The sequence below is a fragment of the Nomascus leucogenys genome, chromosome 15, assembly GCF_006542625.1.
Source record: "Nomascus leucogenys isolate Asia chromosome 15, Asia_NLE_v1, whole genome shotgun sequence".
NCBI lineage: Eukaryota > Metazoa > Chordata > Mammalia > Primates > Hylobatidae > Nomascus > Nomascus leucogenys.
In genome coordinates this window covers 69,266,004-69,280,188 of record NC_044395.1, presented here as the reverse complement: position 1 = coordinate 69,280,188, position 14,185 = coordinate 69,266,004, and the positions used below count along the sequence as shown (strand labels likewise).

The 14,185-nt window shown below is 37.2% G+C and overlaps 1 protein-coding gene across 3 annotated transcripts in view; it reads left to right on the top strand.

The window, feature by feature from the left end:
* Positions 1 to 265: 265 nt before the first annotated feature.
* The window catches only part of STK33 (serine/threonine kinase 33), a 92,585-nt gene continuing 78,665 nt past the window's right edge, over positions 266 to 14,185 (top strand). Inside the window, exons 1-4 of one of the 3 annotated variants that reach the window (XM_012502907.2) lie at positions 266 to 1,903; positions 3,308 to 3,421; positions 10,838 to 10,951; positions 13,665 to 13,769. In XM_012502907.2, coding sequence (XP_012358361.1) covers positions 1,679 to 1,903; positions 3,308 to 3,421; positions 10,838 to 10,951; positions 13,665 to 13,769 — 558 coding nt within the window. In that variant the 5' untranslated portion in view covers positions 266 to 1,678. The remainder of the gene's footprint in view (positions 1,904 to 3,307; positions 3,422 to 10,837; positions 10,952 to 13,664; positions 13,770 to 14,185) is intronic. The other 2 variants (XM_030829574.1, XM_030829573.1) reach the window with 2 other exon arrangements.

Sequence of the window (14,185 nt, the reverse complement as noted above, 5' to 3'; positions counted from 1 at the left end):
GTGTGAATGTTTGAGGGAAGAGCATCCCAGGCAGAGGAAGCAGAGGGCAAAGCCTTGAGAAGGGAGTATACTTGGCATATTAGAGGAGCAGCAAGAGGCTACTGTATCTGAGAGACAGGAGATACGAAAGCTGAGAGGTAGTGAAGAGTACATTTGGAACCTTATAGGCAAAATTCAACAAAATTTCCTTGTCATTTCTGTTTCTTAATCTTGCTCTTTAATTATGTTTTACTATCTTTTAGATTTGACTGCACACTTAGTATATTTTTATCCTTTCTCCTCTGATTTTAATAAAGGTTTAAGAGTATAAATTTTCTTTTAAGTGCAGCTTTGCCTGCATTCTATTAAGCTTAATGGCCATAAGTCACATGGCTACCCCTAATCTGAAAGAGAAGCCTGGAAATGTAGGATGTTAGTGAGCACTTGCTGCCCCAAAGAAGATCAGGATTCTGTTAGTAAGAAAGAAGAGAGGACAACTTTTAGGTGAACTACTAGCAATATCTTTTATAAAATCCTATGAGCCTGGCAGATTTTCCTGCCAATCACAATAGATAAGGATTTGATAAAAGTCAGCACAGCTTTCTGACTAGAAAACCAGGTATTTCTTTAATGAAATAAATATATTTAATTTCCTATTCTAGTCAAGTTTATTCCAGTTCAAAGGATAACAGTATATTGCATATATCCCCAGCTTTATCAATCTATGACTACAAAATCTACTTTTAAAGACTATCTGAAATGGTATAGCATAAAACCATAATAATGTACTCCCAATTACTTCTGGAAGTTTCTCAAGGTACTCCTTTATATGTACTGCAGAGTGTATTTTTCTTCCTCCTCAACTGAGATCTTTCCAACTTGCCACCATGCAGCTGCCAATGGTCCTAGTTAAGTAAAATGCTGCCATACCTATTTTAGACTCAGGGAAAAATAGCACCCACTCATTTTTATTTTTGCTCAATATAAAAATGAGGATACTTATGAGGATACTTAAACTTTTAGGATTAACTAGTTTTCTAAAAATCGAATTATTCACTCCTTTGTAAAGTATGTAATAGGAATTTGCTCTAATAATAAATAGATTAAGGTTTAAAATTTGAAACCATAGTAATGTATGTTTAACACCAATATTTTAAGCCTTCTTAAAAACCACAACTCACATTAAGAAATACATTTCATACTGTGATCAAGTACACACGCACACACACACTATACATATATGTCTGTCCAATTAAAAGTTTCACAGAAATTTCCAAGGAGGTATGCTAAATATTATCTATTTGATTCTACTTTATTTTTAAAAAGTGATATCAACCCACAAAATGGATTTCATAACCCACTACTGCAGTTTGATAAGATGCTGTTTTAGACCATGCTTTTCACCAGTTTTATGGTCCTGTTTTGTCCTTTTCATGTCTATACAGGATGCTTCTAGTGCTAGTTGCTAGCCTTTCTTTGATTTCTGGGATGGTAATAGGATAAGAATTTCTCTAAATGGTTATTTCTTTTCTTTCTGCAGCTCTCACGTGTGAATATGTATCTAGTGCATCCTTAACCTAAGGACTTCACCAGTTCGAAATTAGTTTTCACCATCAACTACCTTATCCTTTTTGGTCTGGTTTTCTTCCTCAAACTGTGGAAACATTTTTAAAGTTGCTTTTGTTGCAGAGTTAAACAAATGGCTGATAGTGGCTTAGATAAAAAATCCACAAAATGCCCCGACTGTTCATCTGCTTCTCAGAAAGATGTACTTTGTATATGTTCCAGCAAAACAAGGGTTCCTCCAGTTTTGGTGGTGGAAATGTCACAGACGTCAAGCATCGGTAGTGCAGAATCTTTAATTTCACTGGAGAGAAAAAAAGAAAAAAATATCAACAGAGATATAACCTCTGGGAAAGATTTGGTAAATATCAAAGATTCCACATCTAAGCACAAGTTGACATCCCGTTCCCTAATGGCACTCCTAGCTTCATCCATATCCCGTGAGTTCTTGTTAGCTAATTCATTGCCTTCATAACTATTAAACATTTCTTTCTCACTGAAGAGGTGAGTAAATTTGGTTGGTAACTTGTTATATGATGTTTCAAACCACTGCCCAAATTAATTATTTCTCAGGACATGAAGTAATTAAACACATTATCCCAACTTCTTTTTTTAATGGTTTATACAGAAATGAATTGGTTTTCAAGTTGAATTAAATCTGAATTTTTGAGTATTTTCTTCAACTGTTGGAGAATTAGATTTATGGTTGTGGTTAAGTAAAGGGTGGTTATGGCTTTGTTATTTAAGTTTCGGTTGTCTAGGTGGACTATCAACTATGCTTTACAAATTATTGCATTAGTTACAAATAATCTATGGCTACCCAATTGTACTGATTTCGATGTATTCATCATTTTTTTTTTTTGAGATGGAGTTTTGCTCTTGTTGCCCAGGCTGGAGTACAATGGCACGATCTCAGCTCACCGCAACCTCTGCCTCCTAGGTTCAAGTGATTTTCCTAGCTCAGCCTCCTGAGTAGCTGAGATTACAGGCATGTGCCACCATGCCCAGCTAATTTTTTGTATTTTTAGTAGAGAGGGGGTTTCTCCATGTTGGTCAGGCTGGTCTTGAACTCCTGACCTGAGGTGATCCACCCACCTTGGCCTCCCAAAGTGCTGGGATTACAGGCGTGAGCTACCGTGCCCAGCCATATTCATCTTTATATAGAATAGGCAGAGTGTGAGATTGTGGTTGATACAGCACAACTTTGGAGACAGAGCAATAAGCCCAAGAAAAGTCAGGTTCCCATTCCTCAAAATTTTACCTTCTTCATATGTTCTCCCTTGACTGTTATTTCTGATTTGTATTATCGTATCGTTACTGCCACATGGATGTCTCTGAGTGAGTTGTTACTATGTCATTTTCACTCAGAGCATATTTTTGAGTGGCCAATAATTTATGTATAAGCTGTTTGATATGGTTGTTAAATTGTGAAAGGAGAGTGATTGAGAAAGCTATAAAGTTGCTTTCTGTGATTTCAGAGAATCACTAGATAAGCTTTGATGAATCTGCTATGCTGGTTATCATGTAGACTTTCCTGGATTCAGGGGATTGGATTGAATATCTTCTTAAGGTCTCCCTTAGCCTAATGAGCCAGTGAATTGCATAGGGCTTAGAATTTGAAAAAGACAGTAAACAATCTTGTGCATAGTAAACATGGCACACGTTAAAGTGTTATCAGATTATCTAAATTAGGATTATTTGTCAACCAAGAATATTGCATCTTAAAGTTTGTGTTTTTTTTTTTAATTTTTTTTTTTGGTCCCAGCCCTCAAGAACCTCAAATGTAGAGAGAAAAGCATCTCAACAACAATGGGGTCGGGGCAACTTTACAGAAGGAAAAGTTCCTCACATAAGGATTGAGAGTGGAGCTGCTATTGAGGTATATAGAAAGCAAATTAAGCTACTGTCAACTTTCAGGTTTCTTCTAAGTCAATGGTTAATGGAAAAAATGATTTAAAAATAAATCTCTAAGGAAAGGAAGTAAAGAAAAGAGGAAACGTATCATTTTCAAGTATGTTAACATTTTTACTAAAGAAAATACAGATTAATTATTTTCTGTTTATGGAGGACCAAGTGGATTTTAATTAAAGTGGAGAACATTTTCATTAGATAAAATGAGGATAGTTTCATCTTCAGGTCTTGGCCGTTGCTGAAAGCAATAGTGGAGTCTTTGTTTAGACCTTTTCATGATGCAGAGATGGACCAGATGATTTTAGTTTGGCTGTTCACTTCCTTGATAGTGAGGCCAGAATCTCCCTCATGAGCTCCTCCATCTTTTCCATCCTGCGATTGGATAAATACCAATATTATCTTTCCAGGATTCAAATTATTATATAAAATATGAATTAAATATTAGAACAATAAAAAAATTAAAATATGTGTTTTTAACATTAAAGAAACTGCAATAAGAACAACCACAACAAGAAGAAAATTGTGTTAATGTTACCATTTAAATTGCTTTGGGGCATCACAAATTACACCCATATAAGATGGTATACTTAATAAATGTAGATATTCTGATTGCTCAGCTGACTGACCACTCTTCATCTCTCTCCCTCTCCTTGGGCCTCCCTAGTCCCTGATACACAAAAATATTGAAATTAGGCCAATTAATAATCCTACAATGGTTCAAGTGAAAGGGAGAGTTGCATGTCTTTCACTTTAAATCAAAAGCTAGAAATGATCAAGCCTGATGTCAAAACTTGTTTTAAAAGATATTTGACAACTTACTTGAAGTGATTAGAAAAGCTGCCTGGCCTGAAAAACTCTGACACACACACACAAATTTACTAAGTTTTAAATTTAGTCTTGGGCCAGGCATGATGGCTCATGCCTGTAATCCCAGCATTTTGAAAGGCTGAGGAAGGAGGATCACTTAAGGCCAAGAGTTTGAGACCAGACTGGGCAACATAGCAAAACTCCTTCTCTACAAATTTTTTTTTAAAAATTAGCAGGGTATAGAGGCATGCGGCTGTAGTCCTGGCTACTGTGGGGATGCTGAGATGTGAGTATCACTTGAGCCAGAAGTTTGAGGCTGCAGTGAGCTATGATCATACCACTGCATTCTAGCCTGGGTGACAGAGTGAGACCTTGTCTCCAAAAACAATAAAATAAATAAATAATAAATTTAGTCTTAAGAGCTTTTATAAAAGCAAAATGTGTTCATTGTGAAAAATTAGGCAAATATAAGTGTGGAGAAAATAAAAATTATCAACCAGATATAACCAATTTAAAAATTATTACCTTCACTTTTTCTATGCATGTACTAGTTTTATTTTATTTTTCTTTAACATTTTTCCTGTTTTAAATTAGGGGATATTTCAAATATATATACATATTTTAAAGAAGTAACTTTAACTTGGTATAGTTGAAGTTGAAGCTTCTATTCCCCCATAAAATACGCTCATTTTAAATATTTTAAACATTTCAGAAGAGTATAAAGAAGGAAATTACAAGCATCCACAATTCTGTTACCCTTATATAACTACTTTTAATATTTAGATGAACATTTTCACAGATATCCATGTAAGCACCTCCTCATACACACATTATCATAATGAAATCTTATCTTTTTTTTCATATTTTTAAATTTTATTTAATAAATGCTTATAAATCACTTAGTATGTACTAGACACTTTTCTTTTTTTTTTTTGAGACAGAGTCTTGCTCTGTCACCCAAGCTGGAGTGCAGTGGTATGATCTTGGCTCACTATAAGCTCTGCCTCCCGGGTTCTCACCATTCTCCTGCCTCAGCCTCCCGTACTAGACACTATTCTAACATTACAAATACTATTATTTAATCCACACATACATTAAAATATGATTTTTAAAGCTCAAAAATAGGCAAAAGTAGGGATACAGACAAATGTCGGGGAAAAAATAAGGGAATGATCTTAAAGTTCAAGGTAATGGTTACTTCTGGACAGGAAGCAAGGAGATGAAGTAGAGAAGGAACATACAGATAGATGCAACAGTATTGATGATGTCATAGTTCTTTTTTAAAGTAGTTTACCCCAACATATTAAAATATTAACATGTAACCAATAAAAAAGTTAATAGATATTCTACGTTAATTTTTCATGTTAACTCTTCAAAATCTTGTCTGTTTTATATTCAAATACATCTCAATTCAGAATAGACCCACGAAACAGTAGTCTCATGTGGCAAGTGGTTATCATATTGGACAGCACAGTATAGCAAGTGACTATGGGTGAGTTGTCATCAGAGTTTAATAAGATGGAAGAATGGCAAGAACTGGCACATTAGTACCCTGCTCAAATCCCACTTCTTCCTTGAAGCTTTCTCTGATCCCATCAGCAAGGAATGACTTTTTTTGCACAGAATTCTTATGGAACTCCTGTTTAAGCTTTTCTGTGCTACTTTTTTGTGTCTTTTATTGCTGTTATTGATGTACATACTCCAACATCCCCGTGCCATTTCCTTGAGGAATCTTTTAGCTCTCTTTAGGGATGTTGTAGTCATAAATTGACTGGTCTTTCACAAGTGTTTATTATATTGTTTGATAACAACAAGTGTCACATATGTTGATAATTTTTTCTTTTTTTTTTTATTATACTTTAGGTTTTAGGGTACATGTGCACAATGTGCAGGTTTGTTACATATGTATCCATGTGCTATGTTGATTTCCTGCACCCATTAACTCGTCATTTAGCATTAGGTATATCTCCTAATGCTGTCCCTCCCCCCTCCCCCACCCCACAACAGTCCCCGGAATGTGATGTTCCCCTTCCTGTGTCCATGTGTTCTCATTGTTCAATTCCCACCTATGAGTGAGAACATGCGGTGTTTGGTTTTTTGTCCTTGCGATAGTTTACTGAGAATGATGTTTTCCAGTTTCATCCATGTCCCTACAAAGGACACGAACTCATCATTTTTTATGGCTGCATAGTATTCCATGGTGTATATGTGCCACATTTTCTTAATCCAGTCTATCGTTGTTGGACATTTGGGTTGGTTCCAAGTCTTTGCTATTGTGAATAGTGCCGCAATAAACATACATGTGCATGTGTCTTTATAGCAGCATGATTTATAGTCCTTTGGGTATATACCCAGTAATGGGATGGCTGGGTCAAATGGTATTTCTAGTTCTAGATCCCTGAGGAATCACCACGCTGACTTCCACAATGGTTGAACTAGTTTACAGTCCCACCAACAGTGTAAAAGTGTTCCTATTTCTCCACATCCTCTCCAGCACCTGTTGTTTCCTGCTTTTTTAATGATGGCCATTCTAACTGGTGTGAGATGGTATCTCACTGTGGTTTTGATTTGCATTTCTCTGATGGCCAGTGATGATGAGCATTTCTTCATGTGTTTTTTGGCTGCATAAATGTCTTCTTTTGAGAAGTGTCTGTTCATGTCCTTTGCCCACCTTTTGATGGGGTTGTTTGTTTTTTTCTTGTAAATTTGTTTGAGTTCATTGTAGATTCTGGATATTAGCCCTTTGTCAGATGAGTAGGTTGCAAAAATTTTCTCCCATTCTGTAGGTTGTCTGTTCACTCTGATGGTAGTTTCTTTTGCTGTGCAGAAGCTCTTTAGTTTAATTAGATCCCATTTGTCAATTTTGGCTTTTGTTGCCATTGCTTTTGGTGTTTTAGACATGAAGTCCTTGCCCACGCCTATGTCCTGAATGGTATTGCCTAGATTTTCTTGTAGGATTTTAATGGTTTTAGGTCTAAAATTTAAGTCTTTAATCCATCTTGAATTAATTTTTGTATAAGGTGTAAGGAAGGGATCCAGTTTCAGCTTTCTACATATGGCTAGCCAGTTTTCCCAGCACCATTTATTAAATAGGGAATCCTTTCCCCATTTCTTGTTTTTGTCAGGTTTGTCAAAGATCAGATAGTTGTAGATCTTATCTTGTATGCTTTTCACACTGTACACTATGTTATGGACTTCTTCTGTGTCAGTGAAAATAGATCTACATTATCATTTTAATAACATCCTTACACAATTATTAGAAATAAGAAACTGTTTTCCTTCATCACCATGTGTTAATATCAAAGCAGTTAGTTGAAGAAAGTGATTAGTTTATAAAAAACTAGTTGGCCGTTTCTCATTTTAGAATTCCTATTTAAACAGTATTGAATACTGTCTTCAAATTGTGGTTCTATTTAGAGAGAAAATGAAAGTTTAACTTTTAAAGAACAAGAAAAATTGGGGAAATGGTTATGAAGAGATTATTTTGTAAATGAGAAAAGGGTAAATTACCATTTTAGTTGAGATTTAACTCACTTTACAAAATATAGGCATACTTCATCATATCATGCTTTAATTTATTGCACTCTGAAGATCTTGCATTTTTTCCAAATTTGAAGTTTTGGCAACTGTGTCAAGCAAGTCTGTTGGTGCCATTTTTCCAACAGCATGTGCTCATTTTGTGCCTTTGTGTCACATTTTGGTAATTCTCACAGTATTTCAAACTTTTTCTTCATTATTATATCTGTTGTGATCTGTGATCAGTGATTTTTGATGTTACTATTGTACTTGTTTGGGGGTGTCACAAATTGCACCCATATAAGATGGCAATAAGTGTTGTGTGCGTTCTGATTGCTCCAGTGACTGACCATTCTTCCATCTCTCTCCCTCTCCTTGGCCCTTCCTAGTCCCTGGGAGACAATATTAAAATTAGGACAATTAATAACTCTGCAGTGTTTTAAGTGAAAGGAAGAGTCACATGTCTTTCACTTTAAATCAAAAGCCAGAAACGATTAAGCCCAATGAGGAGGGCATGTTGAAAGCCAAGATAGGCTGAAAGCTAGGCCTCTTGCACCATTTAACCAAGTTTTTAATGCAAAAGAAAAGTTGTTGAATGAAATTAAAAGTGCTATTCCAGTGAACACATGAATGATAAGCAAAACAGCCTTACTGCTGATATGGAGAAAGTTTGATTTTAGAAAAGATCAAACCAAGCACAACATTCCTTAAGCCAAAGCCTAATCCAGAGCAAGGCCCTGTTTTCAGTGTTGTGAAGGGGAGAGAAGTGAGGACGTTGTAGGAGCCCCTCCCAGTATCCAGAGTACTAGGAGGAAAAAGTGGTTTCGTGGGCCGGGCCCAGGATTCTCATGCTGTGTGCAGTCTAGAGACGGTGCCCTGCATCCTAGCCACGCCAGCCATGGCTGAAAGGGCCCAACATAGAGCTCGGGCCGTGGCCTCAGAGGGTGCAAGCCTCAAGCCTTGGCTGCTTTCATGTGGTGTTGAGTCTGTGAGTGCACAGAAGTGAAGAATTAGGGTTTGGGAACCTCTGCCTAGATTTCAGAAGATATATGGAAACGCCTGGATGCGCAGGCAGTAGTTTGCTGCAGGGGCAGGATCGTCAGGGAGAACCTCTTCTAGGGCAGTGCAGAAGGGAAATATGGGGTGGGAGCCCCCACACAGAGTCCCTACTGGGGCACTGCCTAGTGGAACTGTGAGAAGAGGGCCACCATTCTCCAGACCCTAGAATAGTAGATCCACCGACAGCTTGCACCATGCACCTGGAAAGGCCACAGACACTCAATGTCAGTCTGTGAAAGCAGCCAGGAGGGAGGCTGTACCTTGCAAAGCTACAGGGGCAGAGCTGCCCAAGACTATGGGAACCTACCTCTTGAATCAGCGTGACCTGGATGTGAGACATGGAGTCAAAGTAGATCATTTTGGAGCTTTAAGATTTGACTGCCCCACTGGATTTTGGACTTGCATTTGGCCTGTAGCCTTTTTGTTTTGGCCAATTTCTCCCATTTGTAATGGCTATATTTACCCAATGCCTATATCCCCATTGTATCTAGGAAGTAACTAACTTCCTTTTGATTTTACAGGCTCATAGGCAGAAGGGACTTACCTTGTCTCAGATGTGGACTTTTGAGTTAATGCTGAAATGAGTTGAGACTTTGGGGGACTGTTGGGAAGGCATGATTGGTTTTGAAATGTGAACATAGGAGATTTGGGAAGGGCCAGAGTTGGAATGATATGGTTTGGCTCTATGTCCCCACCCAAATTTCATCTTGTAGCTCCCATAATTCCCACGTGTCATGGGAAGGAACCAGTGGGAGATGATTGAATCACGGCAGTGGGTCTTTTCCATGTTGTTCTCATGATAGTGAATGGGTCTCACGAGATCTGATGGTTTTAAAAATGGGAGTTTCTGTGTACAAGCCCTCTCTTTGCCTGCTTCCATCCATGTAAGATGTGACGTGCTCCCCCTTGCCTTCTGCCATGATTGTGAAGCTTCCCCAGTCATGTGGAACTGTAAGTCCAATAAACCTCTTTCGTTTGTAAATTGCCCAGTCTCAGGTATGTGTTTATCAGCAGCATGAAAATGGACTAATACACATGGTGAATGTGAAAGTGATCACACAGAGAGAGAGAGAGAGTGGCATTTTGAGAGTGGCATTTCTATGGAAGGCTTTGACTAGCTGACCCAACCAGGGCATTACCTAGTGGCATTAGTTCAGCTGCCCTCCCATGTTCTGGTTCCTATGCACGATGGGTCCAGAAACTCTTGTTAATTCCCTGGAGTTGATTTGGATCAGGGAGACTGACTCCTGCAAAACCAAATTTACAAGAAATGAAAGTGTAAATGAGTTAGCTGTTTATTATTTACAATGCAAACCACAATGATGATGTTGGCAAAACCAATGTATTCTTTCTTTGTAAGCAGAAGTTAGATGATAAGAGGATGGATTCTTGGTTTGGATGATGGTTTTATGGATAGTGGTTATTTTTTTCTCAGTGCTGATCTGTGTTGAAATTTTTGTCACATATTGCTTTTTTTTTTAAAGCAAAAGGAATAAAACAAAAGTGATTTTTAATAAGATAAAGGAAAAGCATTAGTTGTTAAATAAGGAAACATTTGTTCAGTAGTTATTATGTGTTGATTTTGTAGTATAGCTCTCAGAAATTTGGGATGTTTTGGAGTGAGTATATTTTATATCTAAGTGTGTGTATATATATATATAAATAAATACTCCATTTCTCCTTTTTCTTATGAAGATATTTCATTACTATGTTATAGTTTGAAAGATATTCATTTTTATACTTTTTAGTTTTTCCACATTTCAACATTAAGATTTTTATGGTTTTCCTCCAAAGGACACTTAATAAAACTCATCAATGCTTATTTTTGGTTAATTAAGATGTGTTTATTAATATTGAAGCAAATATGTAGTGTCTTCTATTTGATTTTAACTTGGAGCAGAATCTCTTTTCCCTTGGGTGAGTATCTGTCAGTATTATATGTTCATTTTTAATAGCTGATGAATGGCATAGAGAGACAAAGAACTCTTTTTTTTTTCTCCAGGAAATCTATACCTTTGGAAGAATATTGGGAAAAGGGAGCTTTGGAATGGTCATTGAAGCGACAGACAAGGAGACAGAAATGAAGTGGGCAATTAAAAAAGTGAACAAAGAAAAGGTAAGGCTCATTAGCAGCATCCTACTGAGGGCACAGTGTTAGTGCAGGGTGGGTGTGGACAGTACAGCTTTTCACACTAACACAAGCTGCCTCTCACCCCGAGGTCCCAGGCCTGGGCTGATCTGCTGGAGAAGCATGGCATTTCTCTAGCCTCCTGGAAAGGGACTAGTTTCTGAACTCAGGTGGGCAAGTGCTGCCTGGAAAAAACAAATGGAAGGAATAACATAACCAACATAACAAAAATAGGTAAATTTTACCAGAGTATGCTGAAGATAAGGGCTGGTTCTCAGTGTTCTGTAGGCATAGGGCTGTGGGCTAGCGATATCTTAGCTAGAAGTGCAGATACTCTCTCCTGATGTTGTTTTGATATACTTTTCTCCTATCCTCTCCTTTCATTTCCTCACTGTTCGCTAATTCTGTTTATTCATCCTGCCTGCTCTTTCACGTTGAACCACTTTTTGCTTCAACTATCTACTGCTATACTCTTTTATCTGCTGCACTCCTCACTAGTTTTCCTCTTGAACTGGGGAACGACTGAGCTTCTCTTGATGATAAAATCTAAAACCTCAGACTTTACATCTGATCATTTCATCAACCTTTTTCATTTCTGTGCCTGGGAAAAACCAAACAACATTATGGTGTTTTCCCCTAGGATTTGTGATGATAAATATCACATTTAAAAAACAAAATGGTAGGTTTTATGTATTATTTAAAACAAACTGTAGCAAATTACATACCATTTGTCCCTAATGTTTAGTAAGGTAACATATCAATCTTAATAAAGGGATTAAGAGCCTTTCTAGAAATCTTTAGAATTCTTTAGAACTATAGGTAGCATCCTAAGTGCTACCTAAGATGTTATTTCCTTTGCTCCTTTCGTGTTAGGTAGGGTTAGGGGTTCAGTTTTTGGGTTATATAACTACCATACCTACTTGCAACTTTAGGAATTAATAATCTTTCATATTTATATTGATGTTGAGAGTGTTTAAGACCATAAAATAGTAAGATAAAACTATATAGTCAGTATATGAAGTGAATAGTGTAATATTGTGTTATATTCAGGCCAAGCCATTTGGGAAGGGGTGAGAAACAGCATTGAGATGGATATTAGGAGAAATTGGGGTAACTTTCCATATTTAGTCTAGACAAAAATTCACTCCTCACAGTCACTATTTCTCTTGATCCTTTAGGTCAAGGGTCCCCAACCCCCAGGTCTTGGACTGGTACCTGTCCATGGCCTGTTAGGAACCAGGCTGCACACCAGGAGATGAGCAGCAGGCGAGTGAGCATCACCACCTGATCTCTGCCTCCTGTCAGATCAGCAGCGGCATTAGATTCTCATAGGAGCGCAAACTCTACTGTGAACTGTATATGCGAGGGATCTGTGCTGCATGCTCCTTATGAGAATCCAACTAATGCCTGATGATCTGAGGTAGAACAGTTTCACTCTGAAACCATGTCCTCTCCCGCAACCCTGGTTCGTCGAAAAATTGTTTTCCATTACGTCGGTCCATGGTACAAAAAGGTCGGGGACTGCTGCTCTAGGTTAACCTTTAAATGTGACTTAATCCTTGGGTGGAGCATAGTATGATGGGCAGTGTCCCACCCACTCCTGAGATGCTAAAGGTTGAGGAGCAAAGGTAATTGGAAGCTGGAATGACACTAGGTAAAATTTTAATTAGGCAAAACTTGCCTTATAACTAATTCATTTCCACTCCCTTAAGAACCATTATGTACTCTCCCAAATCAGGTGGATGGGAGATGGAGGAATAGGACCTTTTTTATCCCTTGCAGGGAGATTTTTTATTAGAAATAAAACCCATAAATGAGGACAATGCGTATCCTCAAATAATGACAATTTCAAGATCAATAGGGGTGATGATTTGGCAGGGCAGTGATGGTGAGGGTGGAGAAAGCCCTTCTAGAATTTCTGAGATAGAGGACATTGTAGATTATCAATTACCTACACTCGAATGAAGTCCTTGTGCTCCTTGGAGTGTTACTGACTTTACCTTTTGCTATCTGCATGCTGAGTGTTAGATGTTAGGAGACATCTGACATCTGAAGGCAAGATCTCTCTCTCTCTCTGTCTCTGTCTCTCTTTGTCTGTCTTTCTCTTTCTCTCTTTCCATCTCTCTCTCTGTTTCTCCCTCAGTTAACCAGGCAGGCCAGGAAATAACACAGTGCAGAGCCGAGTGTAGAATCTCATTGCCTATTATTTTTTCATATATATAAAATCAAATCAAAACAAGGCAACAGCAAAACAAAGAAAAACTTTTTGTTTTTTTCTTCCCCAATTTATGTCCTTGGAAGTAGATTTTGTTTTTATTATGCTAACATCAAGGGATCAACATATTTTTAAAGGAAATACCAAAAAGCATATTAAAAGTTGGAGTAATTTTAGTAGTTTTGTGAGGGGACAGATACCATGTTGTAGCTAAGTTATAGAAACAATTCAAGAAACAGATGTGGCTTGAGGCCAAATTATATGTAACTTAAAATTGGACAAAGGAAAGAAGGGGCATAATTTAATCTGATCACGGGAATAAATGGCATGATATCATTTGAAAAAGAAACATCTCAAAAAATCTATGAATTCACTTCAAATATTAAGTTATAGGAAAAAAAGTAGGAAAACATAAAATAACTTTTCTATCGAGGAATGTAGGAGTGATTTTCATTATGTGAAATCTGTGTTTCTTCATTGATTAAGGCTGGAAGCTCTGCTGTGAAGTTACTTGAACGAGAGGTGAACATTCTGAAAAGTGTAAAACATGAACACATCATACATCTGGAACAAGTATTTGAAACACCAAAGGTAAACCTCTATTAGGTGCTGCATTTTGAAAGTTGTTATTATTACAAAATGAATATCATTCCATTCTGAAGTAATCCCTTTGGGGCACAGTTGCTCATGTCCTTGGCATGAGTCCGTCACTGGAGATTGATGAGAACATTCTGGAGGACTTTTATTATTGATTGTATAATTAGATGTCTGATGATTAGATTGATGTCTTCAGTAATATGTTCTGGGTGGCATGTTGAAAACAAATGTTTAAAATTATAGCAACTTCATACACAACCAAGTGGTGATTAGAACTTTCTTAGAGGTGCCTTTCCTTTTGCTTTGGTCCTGTTTCTCTATTAAAGTTTATTGGAATATTTTCATAATTTTGCAAAGTTAACTACATAATCAAATTGGTATAGGTATATTTTTCACTGGAGTTTGTAGAA